Raw genomic sequence first — 20,045 nt, forward strand, 5'->3', positions numbered from 1 at the left:
CATTTAAGTACAGTGAAAACGTCCAACAGCAATGAGGCCAAAATAAGTTTATTCACATTTTGGAAAAAAAATGAGTGTAACATTACATTTACACAAATGTGCCAGTTATTGATGACATTGGTGAACACCAGCACATGCAGGCAGTAAACATGGGTATTTATCAGACCAAAAAAAAAATCTATGTGATGACCAGTACATATATATATATGATTATTTATTTGTTGATTGGTGTGCAGATAACTGGAGAGTCTTAGTGAAAAATAAAATGCATTTATCATTTAGTTTGTTCTAATTTTAGTCTCGATACTGGTTTGATCAACTTTAATTTATTAGCTTTGCCTTTGAGCAATTAGTAGGAAGGTTTACAACATAATTTGAGAAAACACACAAAACATAAGAAATTAAAGTAACATTCATCAGTAACAACCAGGAGACCCCGAGGCCTCCTAAAAAATTTAAAAAAAAAAAAAAAATAAAAAAAATCAGGGAAAATTTTAGAGCAAATATTGACTCTTTCTGGAATTTTATTTCTGCCACCTGATTTATTTATTTATTTTTTGCCCTCTGTAAGTCAAAATTCATGGTTTGTACCTGAAAGCATACTTTGTAAGTACGTTTTTTTAAAATTTCAATTTAGGTCTGCCTGAAAAAAAGTGTCAGAAACAAACTTCCATAGAGAGCTGGGTTTGGTGACTTGAGGGGAACAAAAAAAAACAAAGATGTAAATTGTGTGGTCTGGAAATGATACATTCACACAATTAAAATTTGCTACAAATTTTATAGCAAGCTTTTTAAAGTGAACATTCAAAGGCTTTCAAAGATATTTACATAAACGTTCTTCGAGGGGAGTACTCGTCCATCAAAACAAAGAAGAGATGTAGAATAAATAAATGCAGTTATAAAGCATAACTGATACAGACATGACATGTAGTACAGTGTTGAATGAAATCCAAAAAGGAAAAGATTAGGTGAGAGTGTGCGGTGCGTTTTTGGAGTGTTCAGAAGAAGCTCGTCTTGAGTTTAATGGTTGGTGCAGCTTGCACTGCTGGCTGAGCTTGCCTGGCTGCAGCTTTGGCTTTGCTGCTGGCCTGGTTGGCCCTTATAGCAGATTCCAGACGGGTTTTCAGCTCAGGTGCCGCTCCAATCACTATCTTGAAGGCAGCCGGATAGAGGGGGCCGATCCGCATCAAGTTCTGAAGTGCAAACTCATGCAGGCCTTTGGAGACTTGGGGTGCAGAGGAGATGGAATTTTCATCCAAAAGGTAAGAGACGAGAGTCGGTACAAGGAGAGCGAGCAGCTGCACCCCTGTTGAACACATAAAGCGGTGATAAGTTAATTATTTATTACTCTGATTTAGGGCAGCACAGCTAAATACTGAAGAGATCTACTTTAACAGAGTAAATGTGGCACAAAATGAACCAAATGTTGCTTCACTTGGTCCATTAAGCAGAGGAATACTTACGGTTTTGCTCTTCACCCATGCCGACCAGATTCTCCAGGACCCTGATTCCCTCCTGCACAGCCTGCAGCTCAGCAGCTGTCCCTGGGCGGCTGCGCTCCACTGCCTTCAGCTTCTCCACCATGAGTGGAGCCAGAGCGTGTATGTAGGGAGTAGAGAGGGCACGGCTGGAGTGTTGAAACACCGACAACAGCAGCTGGTAACACCGAGCCTGAACCTGTGGTAACAACAATTACATCTTTCGCTCAACTGAGCTAGACTTATCTGAACAGTGTGAAGCTGTTTTCACGCATGAACTCTGATCAATGGGAGGAGGATCCAGCCCAGGCATTGTTCAGAGCTGCCCTTTTTCACACGTGGAAATGCTACGTTTGGGTTTGGTAACAGAAGAGAGGTGCGTACAGCGCACAGGAGACCACAGCCACCGTCTAGCTGGCAAGTTAAAAACCTAGTACTGATTCAGAGATTTGGGTTTTCTGCACTTCCATGAGGTAATATCTAGAAAAGTTCAGAGGTGTGGTACACGTGTAAAAACAGACAATTTGGTTCGGTATTCAAAATTTTTTTGTTACATCTTTGTTTGTGTACATGCGAGCTTACCCAGGGGTCACTAGAGTTGAGGGCATTTCGGAAGCGGTCCATGCAGCCCTTTTGCAGGACAGTCACTCCTACAAGCTCACTGCTGGCTGACAGCAGGAAGAGTGTGATCGCTGTCAGCATACTGACCTCATCCATGTCAGGCCTGGACTCATCTAAAACCCCCCACACAAACATGCTTTTGATTAATAGTGATGTTGTGCTTTTTTTTGTGGATTGCTCCACAGAAAGACAAAAAGTCAGAGTCTGAAAATGAACGTGTGTGTATGCGCTCACCTGGCTGTGAATACTCAAGTACAGATGCCAGGCTGCTCCTCACAAGGCTGGTCCACTGCGTCTGCACGCTCTCCATCCGGGCTATTGGGGAGGTGATGATGGTCTTGATGCCCTGGAGGGCAGCTGCCACAGGCACTGGCACCGAGTTGTCAGGGGTCTTTACTGCAGTTTCCTTCAGAACTCCGGTGATGAGGAAAAGCACTGTAGGTAGGATGGTCATGCTTCCTAATAAAGCAAAAATAAAATGTAAACAATGGGCTGAAAACCATGATGCTCATGTTCCTTTGCTACTTACGATTAATGTCACAGAAATGCATGAAGCAGTTTAAAACATCATCCATTAAGAGAGAGTATGTTACACTGAAATAGCGACTGACTGTGTGTGAGTTTTCCTTTCTTATTATGCGTGGTATTTGTGTGTTGTTGCACTTTGCTTCAGGCCTCACCAGCTGGAGAGCAGAGTGAGGGCAGCTCTGCCAGGATGGAAACTGCGTTTGCCACCAGGCGGGCACTTTCTTCAGGTAGTCGCTGAGGCCTGAGTGGCACATGGCTGGGCGACTCCTTCACACGTGTATTAAGCTGGGGTAAGTGGCGGACCAGGATGAACACGAGCAGCTCCATGGCAGCGAACACCAGAGACTTGCCAGGGATGAGCTCCCCCGTGTCTCCTCCTTCTCCAAGGCTGGCCTGAGAGTCTTTCTCGCCATCTTCCTCTTTGCCTAAACCAAAAAAAAAAGTAATGACCGTTTAAACTACCACACAATTTGGTTAACTTCACTTTAAATATAGAAGCTTAAAGACAACATGCAAGCCTTATATGCAGTGTAACATAATGTTTCTGACCTTTTGCTGTTTTCTGTCGCTGTAGACGGTCATGTGCAGCCCTGATGGTCTCCTGGACAACAGCAGTGACCTGAAGCTGGACAGCAGGTGGATCCCGGGTCAACAGAAGCCTGTGAAGCACGTTCAGGAGCTCCACAGCCAGCAGCTACAGCAGAAAGAAAAAGTAAACAACTACATTAATGTGACTGTGAAACATGTAGCACAAACTTCTCATTTCTTTCACATTTAGAATTTCAACTGTTTCAATTATGTATTTTTTTCCATTTAAAGTAAAGTGCTTGATGCTTTGTATCTATCTGTTCTGGTTTGTTGAAAAGCAGAAAGCATATCCACCATAGGATACAATTTCATATTTAAAAATATGATTTTTATACTGTTCAGAAGCAATTTTTATTTCTTTGTTCAAATATCTTTTTTCTATTATTACTGTACAAAATATCCTTAGTGAGACGGCTGAGTGATCCCACACACTGTGCTCCAATTTATATCCTCTGAAGTCCACACTTTGAAGCGGTCTGGTAGAGACATGTCCCTCTTCAAAGGCTTCACCAAATACAGCTGAGAAATACAACCTTCTTTTGCTGAATTTGTAGGATACACACGTGTGCCCTTTGAAGCCATCGGTACCCAATCATCTGTTCTGTGGGGGATCCTTTTCACGTTCTAAAGTCAGTAAATGTCACAGGCCGGTGTTGTATTTATCAAATATTTGCAGTGAGGTGGTGCATGGTAAACAGATCACTTGAATTACACCACAATATGATTGCTGCAAGAGGTGATTTAAAGGGAAAACACTTTTTCTTATAGGACACTTGGGTGCTTGAATTTCTGTGACTATTTTGTGTGAAAACTACAGTAGTTATTTTATAGCTTAATGTGTAACTCATAGATTCATATGTTATTAATGAGATTCTACAATAGTCATAAAAGTGGTTTAAAAATTTCCTCTTGTTTTTTACCCTGTAATTTAAGCCCTGTGTGTTTACCTGGTCATCTGCGATATGTGTTTTAGCACAAGGAGCCTCCAGCAGAGTGCACAGGGCCCGCAGGCACGACATCACATGTTCAATGGGCTCTTCAGGGCGGGGAAAGCAGAGAAACTCTATACTGACACCTAAGAGAAAGAATACAAAAATGCTCTTAGTGTATGTTCTTGTACATGTATTTTTCTTTCTACTACCATTCCTTCACAATTGGCCGGTGATCCTTCAGCTGTGAGGTAAACAAAAGCAGTTGCTGTTTTCTGTATTAGGTACGCTGTGAAGCCAGGAAATGGAAAAGTATGCTAAATGCTTTACACTGCAAATGTTAGCTATGCATTTGTTTACCTAACATTAGATGCATCCTGTCTTTGACAGACTCCTCAAATGTCTTTATAGTGGAGGAGCCTCCCTGGGGGAGGCCAGGAGGCTTGGAGGGAGCTGATGAGACCTCCTCCTGACCTACACCTGCTCCAAACCCAGTGCTGTTCAGCCACAGAGCCACGGCATGCAGGACAGGAGCCCAGGAGCTTCGGTAGTGGAGCCTTGCTGTATCTATAGTCTCCGGGGTATAAAATGCTCCACCTGGACACAAACACAATTATAGAAATATATATATATATATATTTTTTAAAAATTACTTTAAAATTCAATGAGCATTTTTTACAAATATATACTCCTGCATCAAATTATTTTATTAACATGTCAATGACTTTGACAACAGAGTGCACGAACATGTAATCTACAATCCCATTTGATTTAAGAGGTGTTTTTGTTGACATTTAATCTGACATTGTCCAAATAATGTTGAAAGTTTTTGGTAATATCTGGAATAAATAAAATTCAAAGGATCCAAAGTGGAACATAAGACTTGAAAATTGATGCTTTAACCAAGCTACATTAAAATGTTGTGTAGAAACACCACAAGACTCTATTTTGTTTCACTGAAGATATGATATTAAAACCATATTTAGCACAAAGGAAGACAGGAAAGAGTCTCATACCATCAGGGGGCAGCTGACTGGAAAACTCAGCAGGCAGAGTGAGCAGAGCATAGTCTCGCAGCATGGCCAGCCACAGGCGGCTTAGTGAGGGCAGCTCTGGCTGCACCAGAGTGATAAGACTGTCAGGGGGAAGCACGTCTGTTCCCAGATCCTCCTCATCCTCGTCATCATCTCCACTTCTGACTGGTTTGGCAGGTTTAGACTCAGCCTCTTTTTTGATCTTCATTGCCACCACATAGACCTGAGCGAGAAAACCAGAAGGCACGTTCAGTTTCGTTACGTGCATCATTTGATTGTAACAAAAGGAGCAGTTTCCTGCTCATCTTCCATCTCACCTCAGCCCACGCCTTCAGCACCGCCAGTTTCTCCATCGTGGTAGCGCTCTCACTATACAGCTGACTGGACGAGCCTTTCCCAGCCTGCACCTTGTCCAGCGACGACACAAGCAGGTTGTGGACTCGCCGCAGGTCGTTGAGGTCACTGACAACGCCACTGCCGATCCACGTACTGCACACCTGTAGTCAATGTGAGAAAGGTGAAACTGCTATGAATCTTACAGTTTTTATCTATTACAACAATGGACAATAAAGTTTTCTGATTCTGATTTTGATGTAAAAAATGTCTTATATAACAGAGCACTTAGGCTCATTAGCCAAGCTATTAGAGGGGGTGGGAGTGTCAGACAAATGGGTATTAATAAATGGACTGACACCTTAGTGATGTAAAACTGGACCACATGTTTATAAGATTGCATTCTTCTGGGAGGAACAGCAATTAAAGTGTCAGTTCAAGGGCAGCAGCGTGATATAAATCTGGTAGCTTATTAAACTATAAGCAAACTACAGGTCCTCTATGACCTTCACATCCACAGATATATGTATCCTAATTTCAGAGTAAGTTGTTCTCGATAAGAAAAATTAAACCCTTCAAAAAGTCTCCCAAGCAGAGAAACAGGGGAATGTCAAAGAGAGAACATCTTTTAGTAATAAGCTGAGAGGCATGTTTTTTTGCCCCCGTCACTCAACATTCTCATCATTCAATTAAGTCAAAAAGCATTAAGTCACAAATTTGACACTGCTGGCTTCTAAGGGGATGATGACTCACTTTGTCGTGGTAATTAAACTGCTAACGCAGCCACAGTTCTACCATCTAACAATCAAAAAACATATTTAATGGCTGTTAATGGAAAGAAGGTTGAACACACCTCAAAAAGTGGCATAAAGTGGAATTGTAAACAATTCAGCTGGTGAAAGAGACAGGTATGTCTTACCTGGCATGCCTTTGCTGTAATGTCGGACGGTGTATCAGGTGAAAACGCAGGTCTGAGAGCAGCTCCAACCTAAATACCCACGAGTTGCAACAAGTTTACTTTCATGCAAAGTGTCTAGTCTTGGACTATGAAATAATGCAATGCTTTACTCACATTGGCCTGGTACTGTTCCAGGATAACGTGCCCCGGGAACTCGGGCTCTGGTACAGACGCAAACTTTTTAATGATGTCTTCCAAGGCCTGCAGGCCAGCCATCCTCAGCTGGTTGCTGTGGTCTGTGGCTGCCATGAAAGCCATGCGGATGAGGTCAGATAAATGGAGCACCAGCAGATCTCCTGAACGGACAGAGATGGATGAAAAACAACAAGGACTATGTGAGAAATACGAACCTAATTATAAAGACTGGAAGGAATGTGAACTCCGGGAGCAGCTACAATAATGATTTTTCCAGTCATTGTTTAGAATTTGATTTATTAATCCTTTGATGATGGGTTACACTTCAGCAAGAAGTTATAACCAGTGCTTTCTTCAGACTCTCTGCTTTAATACTTTCTTCAAGAGGAAACAGTTTTGGAGTTTCAGCGTGTGCCTGCAGCGACCAGAAAGAAACCCCACATTAAATTTGGGGCTGAGATTTAATTGAGTTTTCGCTGAAGGGCACCTTTTGAGGGATTAGTTGGACATGCCGTCATGCAGACCAACCATCCACTGAATCCCAGTCACTAAATTTGGCTTAGCTGGTTTCAGAGCTGCAAAGTCAGTACAATGTGCTATTACTGGCTAGCCTGTAGAATAGCTCCTTATTATACAGCAAAGCTTACATAAATATTGTCTCCTATATTTGACACAGTGCACAAAACCCTCTGAACCTTTGCTTAATCAGCTCTCGCTTTGTTCAATCTTTAAATGAAAGCAAACGAATAAGCCATTTCCCGTAGCACAGTAAAAGTGGCATTAATCAATCACAAATCTTTAAGTGAAGTCTGCAGTAGTCTGCACTAGTCTATTCTGGCAGCACAGTGAATGGTACCTTTCACATTCTTGGCCTGCGCCGAACGAGCAGCTGCCAGGTCAAAGTGTGTTTTGTCTGCATTCTCACACAGCAGGATGATGCGGCACAAACAGTCTGCCGCAAACACCCGTGTGACCCAGCGCGGCGCCACAGATGGCTTTGATTTGTCGTCTTCGCCCAGACCCGTGAACATTGTGTCATCGTCCATCTCGTCTTTTTTCTCCGAGTCTTCCTCGTCCTTTTCCACCTCAAACACGACAGCGCCCCCTACATCTGAAAGAGGACACGGGCACATTTGTGGTAAAAGATTTATAAAAGACGATTTTTGAATGTGCTGTTTTGTAGACTTACCTGTAGTTGCTGCAAGAACATCCTTGCAGAGTTTTAGCCAATGGGAAAGTTTTTCTACAGCCAAAGATGAGAGCATGTGGCCAAGTGTGTCATGGATGTCTGAGCACAGCTTCCTGTCCGTCTCCCGATCCAGCATGCCAAACAAAACGCCCTCCAGACCCGTCTCTGTGATGTTTAGATCTGAACCAGAGCAAGTTAAGGCATTAGGATCCACATTGCATTAAGGTGTATTATTCAAACAGAATGCTCGAATCAGATTTTAAACGTGTACTGACTGATTGCAGTGCTGTCTTTGCTTTCTCCTGCTCTCTTTGCCAGGCTCATGGCGTACTCACAGACCTCTGCAGCTTCTCTCTGAGCAAGCTGTCTCAGGCAGGCCACTGCAGCACGACGCAGCAACAGATGAGAACTGCACAGGTGCACCTATTGGAACCCCAGTGCACAGCAGGAAATCAACATTTAGACTGACACAAACTCTAACTATCACATACGTTCTCTGAAAGTATTTATGTCTTACACAGAGACACGGCACCAAGCTGGACAGGTTAACGTGTCGTGGAGCAAACATATGCAGCTGCTGCAAACATGAGATAGCAGCTGCCTGCACAAGAGAGTCTGAGTGGTCCTGCATTATGGCACAACCAACCAGGCAGGACGAGCGGATGGTGGAAATAGTGGCTCCATTTCCTAGCAAGACCAGCACAAAGAAACACTGTATTTAAAGACATATATTTCAGTAGCCTGCAGAGGGTCAAAACCGGTTACACTGCCACCTGCTGGCTAAAAAAATACTATGGTTAATGATGTTTGTAATTTGGTTTGTGCCACAGTTACCCTGCAACTCTGGTCCCACAGTAGTGATAAGAGCTCCCAGGCAGCGGCCCAGACACTGGTGAACCTCTGTGTGAGACGGGGGCACAGTGAGGAGCAGGGTGAGCACCAGAGACAGTGTAGGCTCCACATAGCCTCTGTACATGGGACCACTCGAATCCACAATTAGAGCCAGAGAGTGCAGAGCCCAAGTCTGGTGAAGACAAAAACACAGATTGAATTAATTTAGAGTGGTCCAGATCAGAATTTTAGAAAAAGACAGGGGTGCATCAAAATTAGGTTTAGACATAACATTTAACAGAACAGAAAAACAATAAAAATGTACTTCTAATAAATAATTGACTGCACCTGGACTTCATGTGAAGAGCCATCCTGGGCTAGAGCCAACAAGATGCTGACACTGGTCTTTAAGTGCTGGCCAGAGCCAATTCCTCCAACATATCGATGCAGACAGCCGAGAGCCAGTGAATGGCCCGTCCTTGAAACTACATCACGAGCTGACTTCAGCCTGTAAACAGAGCAAAACAAAGACATGCATCACATGAGTAGAGACAGATACAAAGTATGAGAGATCAACTTCAAGACAGATGAACGACAATGAAACAAAAACTATAACTTTTCCAAAAAGAGACATTCTGAAAATGTTATGAAAATTTGTATTTTGCGCAATCAGGTATATTGCTGGTTCAGGAAACAGTATAAAGGATACAATGACTCACTGTCCGTCCCACTAAATGTCAAGATGCAGTTTACATCCTTGTCTGTCCAGGCTCGTTCAAGATATGTAGTAATAGACTAATATTTTTTACGCCTAAAATCACTGTATTCTTAAAAACATTTATTAATGTAAGGTAAATAAAGGTTATTCTGATCACAACATTGTGCACTGTAGACAATGTTTTAAATATTTATGTTATTGCAAAAAACCTACACGTTTCTAACCTGGCACCTCAGAAGATCTTATACAATCAGACCAGTTTCAAGGGCAGCACCACAGATTCATGATTACAGTCGACTATCTGACTAAATCTGACACTCAAATCTCTCCTTCTGTCCAAAGTGTTTCTGCAGATCACTAGGTTGTCATGGTAATGTTAACCACAGACCATTTTAAATAGAAAATCTCATCAATTCATCATTTTTATCCTGTTAGACACTTGAATCGTTTTTTTATTGGTGTATGAATTCTTGAGTTATGGCCAAAAGTAAGCTCTTCAGGCTTGACCTTTGACCTCCAAATGCTATCAAATTCATCTTCATGAATCAAACAAATCAATCAGTCAATGAAAGTGAACACTGGTGTAAAATATGAAGAAATTCTCTTAAGGCCTTCCTAAATATTCTGTGTGAACAACAAAGATGATTTGAAACCATAATGTCGGACGCAAAAAGAAAACAAGAAACAGAAATTGGAGACATGATATGCTCACTTATCAAAGCTGGTCTGTGCCATTCTGGCAATGAAGGTTGCCTCTCCGACCACCTGAGCCATCCTCCCCAGGGCCTCTCCAGCTGCACAGCGCAGGATGGGATTAGGGTTGTCCAAAGCTCCCATCACCAGGGCCAGAGCTGATTTACGCACCTCCTCAGGCCCGAGAGTGCTCTTATTCTCAGCCAAACCCTACAGTTAAAGCGAAAGAGAAACATTATTTCTCAGTGTAGCTATTACCTAAATGACCTTCCCATTTAAGAGGATATAGAGCTTATTTTCTTACCTTGAGGGCAGAAAGGACTGCAGTAAAGATGTTGAGTTGGACGGCTTGCTGTCGGACTCCTTTAGCCTGCTTTATGCATTCTGCAAAGTGGTCTAACATCTGTAGCCTGAATCATACCCATGAGTTAAAACACAGTATATTAATATACCAAAAACAGCTCAGCAACAATGCAGCGAATATAAATATATTAGGAAAATAAAGAGAGCAGCCGCAGGGCAAGAAAATAAAAATAATGTTAACATGATGCAGAACCACATCAAATCATCACAATAAGAGAGAGTGCCTTGCCTGTGTTTGAAGGAGACATGAGGGAACACCACACCAAACAGAGCCACTGAAGCATCGATAACCGACACACCCAAAGGGAGAGGTCCTGGGATGGCCTCGCCTACGGGGACGCGCAGGTAGATCGAGGAGGGATCGTGCTCCAGAGCTCCGCTGCCAGACGCGCTGTTGGGCTGCAACTGTTTAGCAGCAACGACACAGAAACACCAAAAGGCCAAACTTATATTTAATATTTAACGAGAGATAGTGTTGACTAATCAAAATCACATACATAAAGCATCTTCAAATAAGAGAGTTACTAGAACGGTCTTTTACCAACTAACCTGATCCTCTATGGACTTGTGGTCAGTCTCCTGTAGCCATGAGCCCATGAGCACGCTGTCGTCATAATGACACAGAGAGCGCAGCAAAGACGTGGTAGTGTTGGCCGAGTTGTCGGTCAAAGTAAACTCTGCCACCAGTTCTCTCAGGAGAGCATTGAAGCTGCCTGTACAAGAGGATTACCCATTTTAAAACACCTCTCCTCAACTTCTGTGAAAGCTAATGCACAAGTGACTGATTTACCTTCGTAAGTTTTCGGAGGCAAGAGAGCCAAGATGTCGTACAACCGGAGCCTCACCATAGCTGCACTTGCTTTCAGGTGGGCACCATGAACCTTAATGATGGCAGGGACACTGAGAAAAATCAAAATGTTACAATCATTAGACATGCAGTCGAAAAACACACAAAAAAATAAAATAAAAAGTCATACATTTAAGAGAAAATTACACAAAAAAAAGCACCACACTCACTGAGACATCATAGTCATGGCACATTCGATAGGAGTCATCAGCCTGCGGATTACGTCTTCTGTGAGAAGCTCGGGGCAGTGGGCCACGAAACTACGCATGGCTATGAAAGAAAAGGAACAGTTTTCGTCAACACTGTGTCTCGTAACATTTTAGGGCGTGCAGGCACACTGTGGAGGTGCAAGTCTTTACCACACAGTGCTCCAGCTCTGCCCTCCAGGGTGACCTGCCAGGTGAAGGAGTCTCCTCTGGCTTTTTCAGCTTCCAGCTCCTTCTGGGAGCGAGGAAACACGTTCCTCCAAAGCAGCAGCATTTTGGGGAGATGATAGCGCACAAGGGAGGGACCTGGGAACACAAATGAACACAATGTGGTGGTCACAAAGGTGGTGGGAGAAAGAGACGATTTCTGAAAAACTCCAAAATCAGGAAGTGTCTTTGAGGCTCACCCAAAGTCATCAGGGCCCCCAGCAGAAGCCATCCAGCCTGCGTGCGCTGCAGGGACAGACGGCTGTTCTGAGCAGCTGTTCGCAGAAGGTCTTCAGCTATACTCACCACCAACTACAAGGACAGCGAGGCTAGTCAATCAAGTCTGACATACATATGAAAGAACCACTAAGGCTAAATTCTGAGGGTACACACCTTGCCCTTGGTATGTGGGATACCCAGTGGACACTGGTGCACGCCTCCCAGCAGAGCAGCCATCGCAAAGCTGTAGCCGCTTACAGCCTCAGGCGAACTCTTCAGGTTGTTGATTCTCTCAGCACAGCGGTCCAGCAGGGGGGTGAGCTGATAGGGTAGCGCAACGGCGACGCAACGCAAGCACCATGCAGCTGCCAAACGTGCTGCCATGCTTGGGTGCAGCAGCACTGAGGTCACTGTTTCAAGGAGTCCTGAAGAAGTGGATGTGGAATAAGTTATTTAAGGAGTTCAGCCTTATTTTAAATTAGGATTTATGTCACACGAGCTTGTGTTACCAGAAACCCGAGAGTGACAAAAGTGAATATCCTGTTTTGCATTTGGTTTATCTTACCTACAGAAGGCTCCTGGATGAGTGGTGAAGCTGTGGCACTCAAACTCTGAACCAAACTGCCCAGCTCTTTTAAAGCACACACCATAACATGCTGGCTGGCAGAGACATCACCTGCCCCTGCTTTATTCTCCCCACTGATATCATTCACTACTGCCTCTGAAAACACAAATTTCAGGAAAAGAGAAGCAAGCAAAGCGATCTGTCAGTACAAACATTTTCTGAGTTATCACTTAAGTTCATATTTTGAATACACAATAATATTTAGTACACACTAATTTATAATGTGTGCATCATTGATGAAAAAGATTTATATCAAAGACAAGATGCTTTGAGTCCATAATAAGTATAAATCACTAATGTTATTTGTAAAATTTACACTAATCAGCCACAACATTAAAACCCAATATTGTGTAGGAAGTTGCAAGGTGGGGCCCCCTTACATCTGATTTGTTTTTCCGACTTTGTAATGTTTCTCAAACGATTCCTGAACAATATGCGGTGGCGGGTGCACTATGCTGCAGAAAAAAAAGCCAGCACCATCGGGGAATAGTGTTTCCATAAAGAGGTGTAAATTGTCTGCAGCTAGTTAGAATCAGATTAAAGCCATTTTACTGCAGAAAATCAAAGAATCAAATTGCTTAAATCCCTCTACTGTGTATCATGCTGATCCCCCTCTCTCTCTGGTAAACATCACACAAGATGTAAAAGAAAATGGGATTTCTTTCTGCTGTAGGTGCTTTCAAGAACAGACAGGACCACATGCAAAGTGTGGAGTATAGTGCCCCTGTGACCCTATTACCAGTTCATTACTTATACCACTTTTGGTAGCGACTAACTACCACAAACATTCCCCAAGTCCTGATATTTTCTAGATAATCTGATGCAGTTGCTTAGACATCCAAAAAGTCACATCTTTACAGCTTCCAACAACTTGACTTCCTGCTACAACTCGACAAGTAACACTGAGGTAAAATAATGATTTTTATTGTTGTCACCTACAGTGATTTTAATGTTGTGACTGACAGGTGCGTACCGTAGCTTCTATTAACACAACAGACCCCATCAGGCCATGCACTGTTGTCATATATTTAACTAACAACATTAAACTACAGAACCACTACATTAAAACACAGAAGAGCACACTTCAATGTACGCCAAGAGCTCTGAGGATTTGTCTCCCCCCCATTCAAAAAGAAATAAATAAAAGCAAGAAACTATGGTTATAATTGTGAAAAAAAAAAAAAAAAAATAGCTGATCATTTACTGGGAACTAAAATCCTCTGAGCTCTTGAAAGACAACAGTCAAGACAGATCATATGTAGAAAAAAAAGTCAATAAAACGACTTGAGGAAGAGAGTATATGAAGATGCTTCTTGAACTGTGGCATTTCATTCGGACTTCAGTGTAAATGTAAACACATACACTAGATGTCCTACTTCTATTATGGCTCCCTGTAACATTTTCCCACTTATGTTTAGCTTAGACATTTCTCAAAGTCCCATTTCAAGAAGTCTCACATATCCAGCTAGATGGAAAAAAATACAGCAGCAAGTACAGAGTGAACAACAAAGAACCCAGGAGAATCCAACATTTTTAGAAATTCTGTCTTCACACCAAGAAGTTCTGACAAAATGTACATTGGTTTAAAGGTTGCAAAGCAAATCAGAGTAAGAAACATCCTTTGTGAATGAGGTATGGGTGATTTTGAAAATGATTTTGTGATGATAAAAAGCGAAAAAAATAAATAAAAATAATGCAAAACACTGTGTCTTCTTCTCTTGGATGGCATCATCCTGTCATGTGTCTTTGCATTTAGTGGCACGTGCAGTTTTTCTGCTGGTGCATGCCAGATGCTAGATGCCAGAAAAGGTTATGTTAACTGCTCTTTAGGGTTTATAAGGCAATAACAAAATGTGAATTCACAGGCAAAAAAGCCATAAAGGCTATGCAATAATGCAAGCATGAGTACTTAATATACTGCGCAGGCAATGGATGATCTTACTGATATTATGATACTACTTGTGGTGAAAGGGGGATATAAAGAAAGAGGAAAGTAACCTCAAAGGCAGAAAGCAGAAGGGAAAGCAGAGAAATAAAAGAAAAAGAGAAGCCGTCTCTGCACACAACATAAGCACAAGCCATGCAACAGATTTCAAAACTGAATGAAGAACGAATTAAAAGGTGATAATAATGGATGAGTACTTACTCTGTAATGCTCTGAACCGTGATATTTCCCCCCCATCCTCCTTACCCACAGCCCTCATTTGCTTGCTGATGGCTTGGCAGATTTCTTTGCCGGCTGCGATTTGTGCTTTCTCTCCAAGCAAGCCCCCCAAGGTGGCGCGCAGCATGAAGGAGACGCAGCGGCGCGAGTACACAGCCTCAACGTGAGTCTGCGTGGCCCGAGGGTGAGACACTAGGTCCAACACGTGCGACAGGAATGTGCCAAAGTTGCGCTCAAGCCACTGACCGCCAAGTGTTGTCACAAACACAACGTATGCCTAAGAAGAAATTAACGAAGAACACGTATGAGGTGGATGAGCCAGATGGATCGGGTTAATATTTTTAATATGTTTGAGAGTTCGCCTCACCTGTGTGACGCCCACCCGCACCTCCCTGCTGACAGAGCCTCCCCCCTTCAACATCTCTCCTCCGCTCTTCAGGAAGCCAGATCCACCGCGCAGAAAGCCTGTGGCCATGAGCTCCAGCACCTCCTCCAGGGTGGCTCGCTTTACATTCTGACGCATCACTGCGAGAAGAATACGTTTAAAAAAAAGAATGAGATAAAGAACAGAAGCAGTGAGCTACTCTAAAAACGACACAAATCCACTCTGTAACCTACCGGCTGCTTGTTTGGGCATCAGGGCCGTGGCCATAACCGTCCCCAGCAGTTTCGCCACGGCTACCCGAACGCCATAGTTAGACCCTTCCAAGGCCTTGAAACACAAAGTAGCGACGTTCTCCAGTTCTGTGGTCCACATGAATACAGCCTCATTTTGTAGCTCCAACAGGCACTGATCAGGCAAGGAGGAAAAAAATGGGATGCTATCATCACTTTTCATATGATGTGTGTACTGGTAATATTGACTTCATGACATGAATTCAGAGGCTTATGTGCACATAATGTTGCAATACACACAGTAACTGGTACGCTTTCTAAACGGAAATTGAAACAGTGTATGCGGTCGACATACATGACACAGCAAAAGCATTTAAGTCAGTGGTTTCTTCCCTTTAAAAACAGTCTGCACTCATTCTGACACACAATTGCTGTGCTTGTGTCATAAAGGGAAACATAGATCGTACTGAAAACAGTGATCACAAGTAATCATGCGGTACCTTTACTTTTATGAGTGAAACTGAGAATGAAGCTTTGCATATTGCTGATGGCTCCTCAGATGGGCCTTAACAACTTAAGATCAAAAACCAAGTTTAACTGTTTTGGGAGAAGGAGTTTGAAGATTACTCTGTGTGTCTTCTACGTAGCTTTTAAATTTTATGTTTTGGAAGTCCCCAGCAGCCCACAGCGCAAGTTAGTTGACACATTTAAAAATCTTTACTGTGTGTTTTTGTGAGACAAACCTTTGCTACTGCACAGCGTACAGCCATGGACCTGTCTGTAAGCAGAGAGCGAGCATTCTTGTAGATGTCTCTGTGACACGAAGCTGCAGCTCCACCCAGTCCGCTGAGCACCTTCTGCAGACTCAGAAGGATCTCTCCTCTACCTTGTGACTACATCAATAAAATAGAAGAAAGTGACGTTACAAATCAATCCCTCCATTACTGTTCCTATATTGTAGTGTGCCTGCTCCTAGTTTTTTTACTCTCACGTGGCATACCTCTGCACTCTTTAATGCCTTTAAAAGATTATTGATGGTATCTGGAAAGGAGCTTCCCAGCATCCTCCCCATCTTCTCATAAAAAGCCCCAACACATGCCACTGCAGCACTGCAAGAAATGTGTAACAGTGCATTAGCACACCAATTCGGACAAAAATCTGTGTAAAAAATCATAATTATGTAAATTAAAATATGCAAATACATGGAATACTTCATGAAAATTAATAGTTATAAACGTCTATTTATTAGGCTCCTCCTTATGTTGATAAATGGTGAGACTGGCTTACATACATGAATTACCTTTAACCTCATCTACTGTAAAATGCTGAAGGGGAAGCACAGTGGCTTAGTATGTAAAAGGGAGGCCCTGGCACGTCTGTGTATTTCACCTACCCAGAAATGAGCAGGTATGAATGACTGATGGATAAAACCCTGCAGGGCACCACTGATGCAGCTTCATCCACTGTTAAATTCCATTAATGCCAGCAAGAAACACAGCATATCTAGTCTTGTACACTTAATCCCTCCTTTTAAACATGAAATGTCATTCTACAGATTACCGTCCAGCTTAACTGCTAATACCCTTGAAGATAGGCCTACTGCACGTGCCTGGAGCTCTAAAAGCAGTTCTGAACAGCTTACATTTGAATTGAAATATGTGAAAGCTCAAGCAGACTATTAATATGCAGTTCCTGTATTTCTAAAAATAGCCAATAAAAATACACACGGTAGTGATTAAATGGGAACTCACAGTTTTGTTGGCAAGTATGCAGGTGTGTCATCCTTGCTTTTGATGATGTCATTGCATTTATCAAGAGTCTGGAAAACAGTGAAGGTGTCACCAATGCTGTAGAGCGTAGCAAGGTTTTTGGCCAGGAGTTTTCTAGTCGGTGGTCCCGGAGCGCTGCTGATTAGTCCCGTCAGCTGTTCCACCAGCTTCTTCTGCTTCTCTTTTACATCCACCTGCATTCAAAAAAGAAAGAAAAAAAAAAAACACAATCGAGTTACAAAATGCTTCCAATGATTCTGACTCAGAAAAGCTAAAAATCTGAATAGTCACCTTATTTGCTGCCACAAGCACTTTATCCAAAAACCGGAGCCATTCGAAGATGAAGACGGGCCTTTTTGCTTCGGTGATCTGGGCCAAAGCATCTTCATTGAGCAGGAGACTGTGAGCCAGCTCCATTGCGAGGAACCTTGAACACAGAGACGTGCGCCCTCCTCTCTGCAATGATTCACAAACACGTGACAAATTAGAGGAAAAAAAGCTTAATATACTGTTGCAACATAAGGAGTCGGTACACCATGTTTTGCTCAAACAGCTTCAGTGTGACTTGACACTGAATCTGCAAGTCTTTTTGACTAAAGTGAAAGAATGAAGCACCACTTCTCTTAGAAATAATCTTATTTGGCATTTTGATGATAGCGGTAGGGAGCATTACTAGCACAAAATCTTCAATAGGTTTTCAGCTGGACTGAGTAATGGTATCAGTGTGGTAGACGTTATCTCTAACAGTGATGAATTTGCATACCGGAATGAGACAGAACAGCTGGTGAGGGGTTGCAAAGACAACAATTTGAACCTGGGCAAATCTAAAACTAAAGGCTGTTGACTTTAGAAGGGAAGAAGTCCAACATCTTCCTTTCATTGGCCAAGGTCTGTTGAAAGAGTGCTTCCTGGGTACCACTATATGCCAGTCTTTATCACAGAACTTAAACACCAGTCTCACTGTTAACAAAGCCCATCAGAGACTCTACTTCCTTTGGCAGAAGTAGAGATGTATGGAAAATATGGGTTCAGATTGGGAAGCTACAAACCATTATCATTATTATTATTATTATTACTACTACTACTACTACTACTACTAGTACTATCTCCAACCTGACTTGGTAAGGTAGCACAACCAATCGGGACAAACAGCAGCCTGGAAAAAGTTAGAGCCTCCAACATCACTGGTTGTAGTCTGCCTTTCATAGCTTCCCACTATGCCACCCGAACCACCAGGAGAGGTAGAAGCATCATCACTGTCCCCTCCTACACATCATCTGTTTATTCATCTCCCACCAGGCAAAAGATACAGGGGTATTACTACAAGAACAGAGATAGTAGCTATCTCCAAGCTATTAGGCGCTTAAATATATACTGAACCTTCTATTATTTTTTGTTTCAATTTACCTACAGCAAGTTGTGATCATAGAATCTGAATGTATCCATCTATTCGCTTCCGCTTATCCTTTTCAGGGTCGTGGGGGGCACTGGAGCCTATCCCAGCTGTCATAGGGCAAGAGGTGGGGTACACCTCGACAGGTCGCCAGTCTGTCACACAGAGAGACAGGCAACCATTCGCACTCACATTCACTCCTGTATTCACATCTATGGGCAATTTAGATTAATCAGTTAACCTATCCCCAGAAACTGCATGTCTTTGGACGATGGGGGAAGCTGGAGTACCCGGAGGGAACCCACGCAAACAGGGGAGAACATGCAAACTCCACACATTGAACTCGGGACCTTCTTGCTGTGCAGCAACAGTGCTAACCACCGTGCCACCGTGCCGCCCAGAATCTGAATATATTATGCAGCAAAACTTACACGTATGTATCATGCATTTGCAATATTAACTTAACCTCTTGCACTGTGGACTGTTCCCTTCTGCAATCTGGACTCATTCACTAAAATCACTTTAAACATAGGTACACTGACACACTGCACTACTTTTATGGGTTGATGTGTTCAATACACGTGTACTTTGTATGTTGTGCTGTATTGTGTCATTTGATGTGTCTTGTTGTACATGCAGCTCTGTTGTTGAAATGGCTCCAATAAACTTGAGCTGTGGTGACTGTGAAGGCCACTCGGTCGCCACATAACATGATTAATATCATTTTCATGCTGATCTAAAAGTTCTATCAGCTCTTGCACCTCATTGTCACCATGGAAGGATCATTCCTAGCAGGAAAGGAATGCTGTATTATAGGATGAAGAGAAATCCTGGGAACATCTGTATTGATCTGCAGGTTGGACATTCCTGCTCAGGAGACAAACTCTGTACCCAACAGCATGACAGAGCCTCTCAGTTGTCTAATTTAAATGCCTCTTCTCTAACAATACGCCTGTTCAGTCAATAAACTATCCCATCCATCAGCTGGACAGGTTATAACAGCCCTATAGATGCTAAGGGTCATTTATCGCCATTGGAATGCCTTCGCTGTGTTCCGTACGTCAGTCATTTTAATGCCAGTGGCTGTAAAGTTATAATAGCCGCGCTCAAGTCTCGTATTGGAATAACACAAAAAATATTAACACTGCAGTGATGTGTTGACAGCTGTCATCCTTCAGCTGTTAATACGCGAGCTAGTTAGCAACATAAGCTAGCTGCTTCCTAAAAGGGGAAAGCTAAACTCCTCGAAACACTGACGACTAAATAGGACTTTGGCACTTCGTCGTCATTTTTTACAACCTTGAGTTGTTCAAAATATACCCCTCAGTGACAACAAACTCCCTGAAATAGGGGACAAATACAGCAAAACTGCTCATCCTACCTGTGCTTCGGTGACCCAGGATGAATGACGACGACTATGGGCGGTGTCGCTGTGAAGTTTGTCCGACGTTAAATCAAACAAATAATTTAACTTAAACCATATAGCTTGTAGAATTTTGTGAAATAAACAAAAATAGACGTAAAATTAGTTGAGTCCATTTCACAGGACAAACACGTTCTTTTGAAATATATGCCAAATGCAGCGGAACTGTAGACTTTGTG

At 42.7% G+C, this 20,045-nt stretch overlaps 1 protein-coding gene across 2 annotated transcripts; it reads right to left on the reverse strand.

Annotated features, from left to right (window-relative positions):
* Positions 1-30: 30 nt before the first annotated feature.
* Positions 31-19,948, reverse strand: heatr5b (HEAT repeat containing 5B). 2 transcript variants are annotated; one of them, XM_005473939.3, is made up of 36 exons: positions 19,825-19,948; positions 17,342-17,506; positions 17,033-17,244; positions 16,282-16,390; positions 16,025-16,174; positions 15,285-15,456; positions 15,034-15,191; positions 14,694-14,943; positions 12,443-12,598; positions 12,052-12,302; positions 11,859-11,970; positions 11,605-11,757; positions 11,416-11,515; positions 11,189-11,298; positions 10,948-11,111; positions 10,628-10,803; positions 10,340-10,445; positions 10,055-10,245; positions 8,973-9,132; positions 8,628-8,817; positions 8,311-8,480; positions 8,069-8,216; positions 7,794-7,973; positions 7,461-7,715; positions 6,584-6,765; positions 6,431-6,499; positions 5,496-5,675; positions 5,161-5,401; positions 4,505-4,741; positions 4,163-4,290; positions 3,177-3,321; positions 2,780-3,052; positions 2,334-2,558; positions 2,061-2,212; positions 1,464-1,677; positions 31-1,306 (listed from the first exon to the last, which is right to left on the reverse strand). In XM_005473939.3, exons 2-36 carry the CDS (start codon positions 17,465-17,467, stop codon positions 999-1,001), a joined length of 6,153 nt encoding a protein of 2,050 aa, XP_005473996.1. In that variant the 5' UTR covers positions 17,468-17,506; positions 19,825-19,948; the 3' UTR covers positions 31-998. The 2 variants fall into 2 exon arrangements, with proteins under 2 accessions (XP_005473996.1, XP_005473995.1); XM_005473938.3 differs by having other exon boundaries at positions 14,649-14,943.
* Between the last annotated feature and the right edge of the window lie 97 nt (positions 19,949-20,045).

Source organism: Oreochromis niloticus, linkage group LG13, assembly GCF_001858045.2.
Source record: "Oreochromis niloticus isolate F11D_XX linkage group LG13, O_niloticus_UMD_NMBU, whole genome shotgun sequence".
Taxonomy (NCBI): domain Eukaryota; kingdom Metazoa; phylum Chordata; class Actinopteri; order Cichliformes; family Cichlidae; genus Oreochromis; species Oreochromis niloticus.

Coding starts and splice junctions, on each gene's coding strand:
- heatr5b (XM_005473938.3), bottom strand. CDS start 17,467: ATGGAGCTGGCTCACAGTCTCCTGCTCAATGAAGATGCTTTGGCCCAG. Junction 11,971..12,051: donor TCCCACATACCAAGGGCAAG/GTGTGTACCCTC, acceptor CTGTCCTTGTAG/TTGGTGGTGAGTATAGCTGA. Junction 2,559..2,779: donor CTCACTCTGCTCTCCAGCTG/GTGAGGCCTGAA, acceptor TTGCTTTATTAG/GAAGCATGACCATCCTACCT.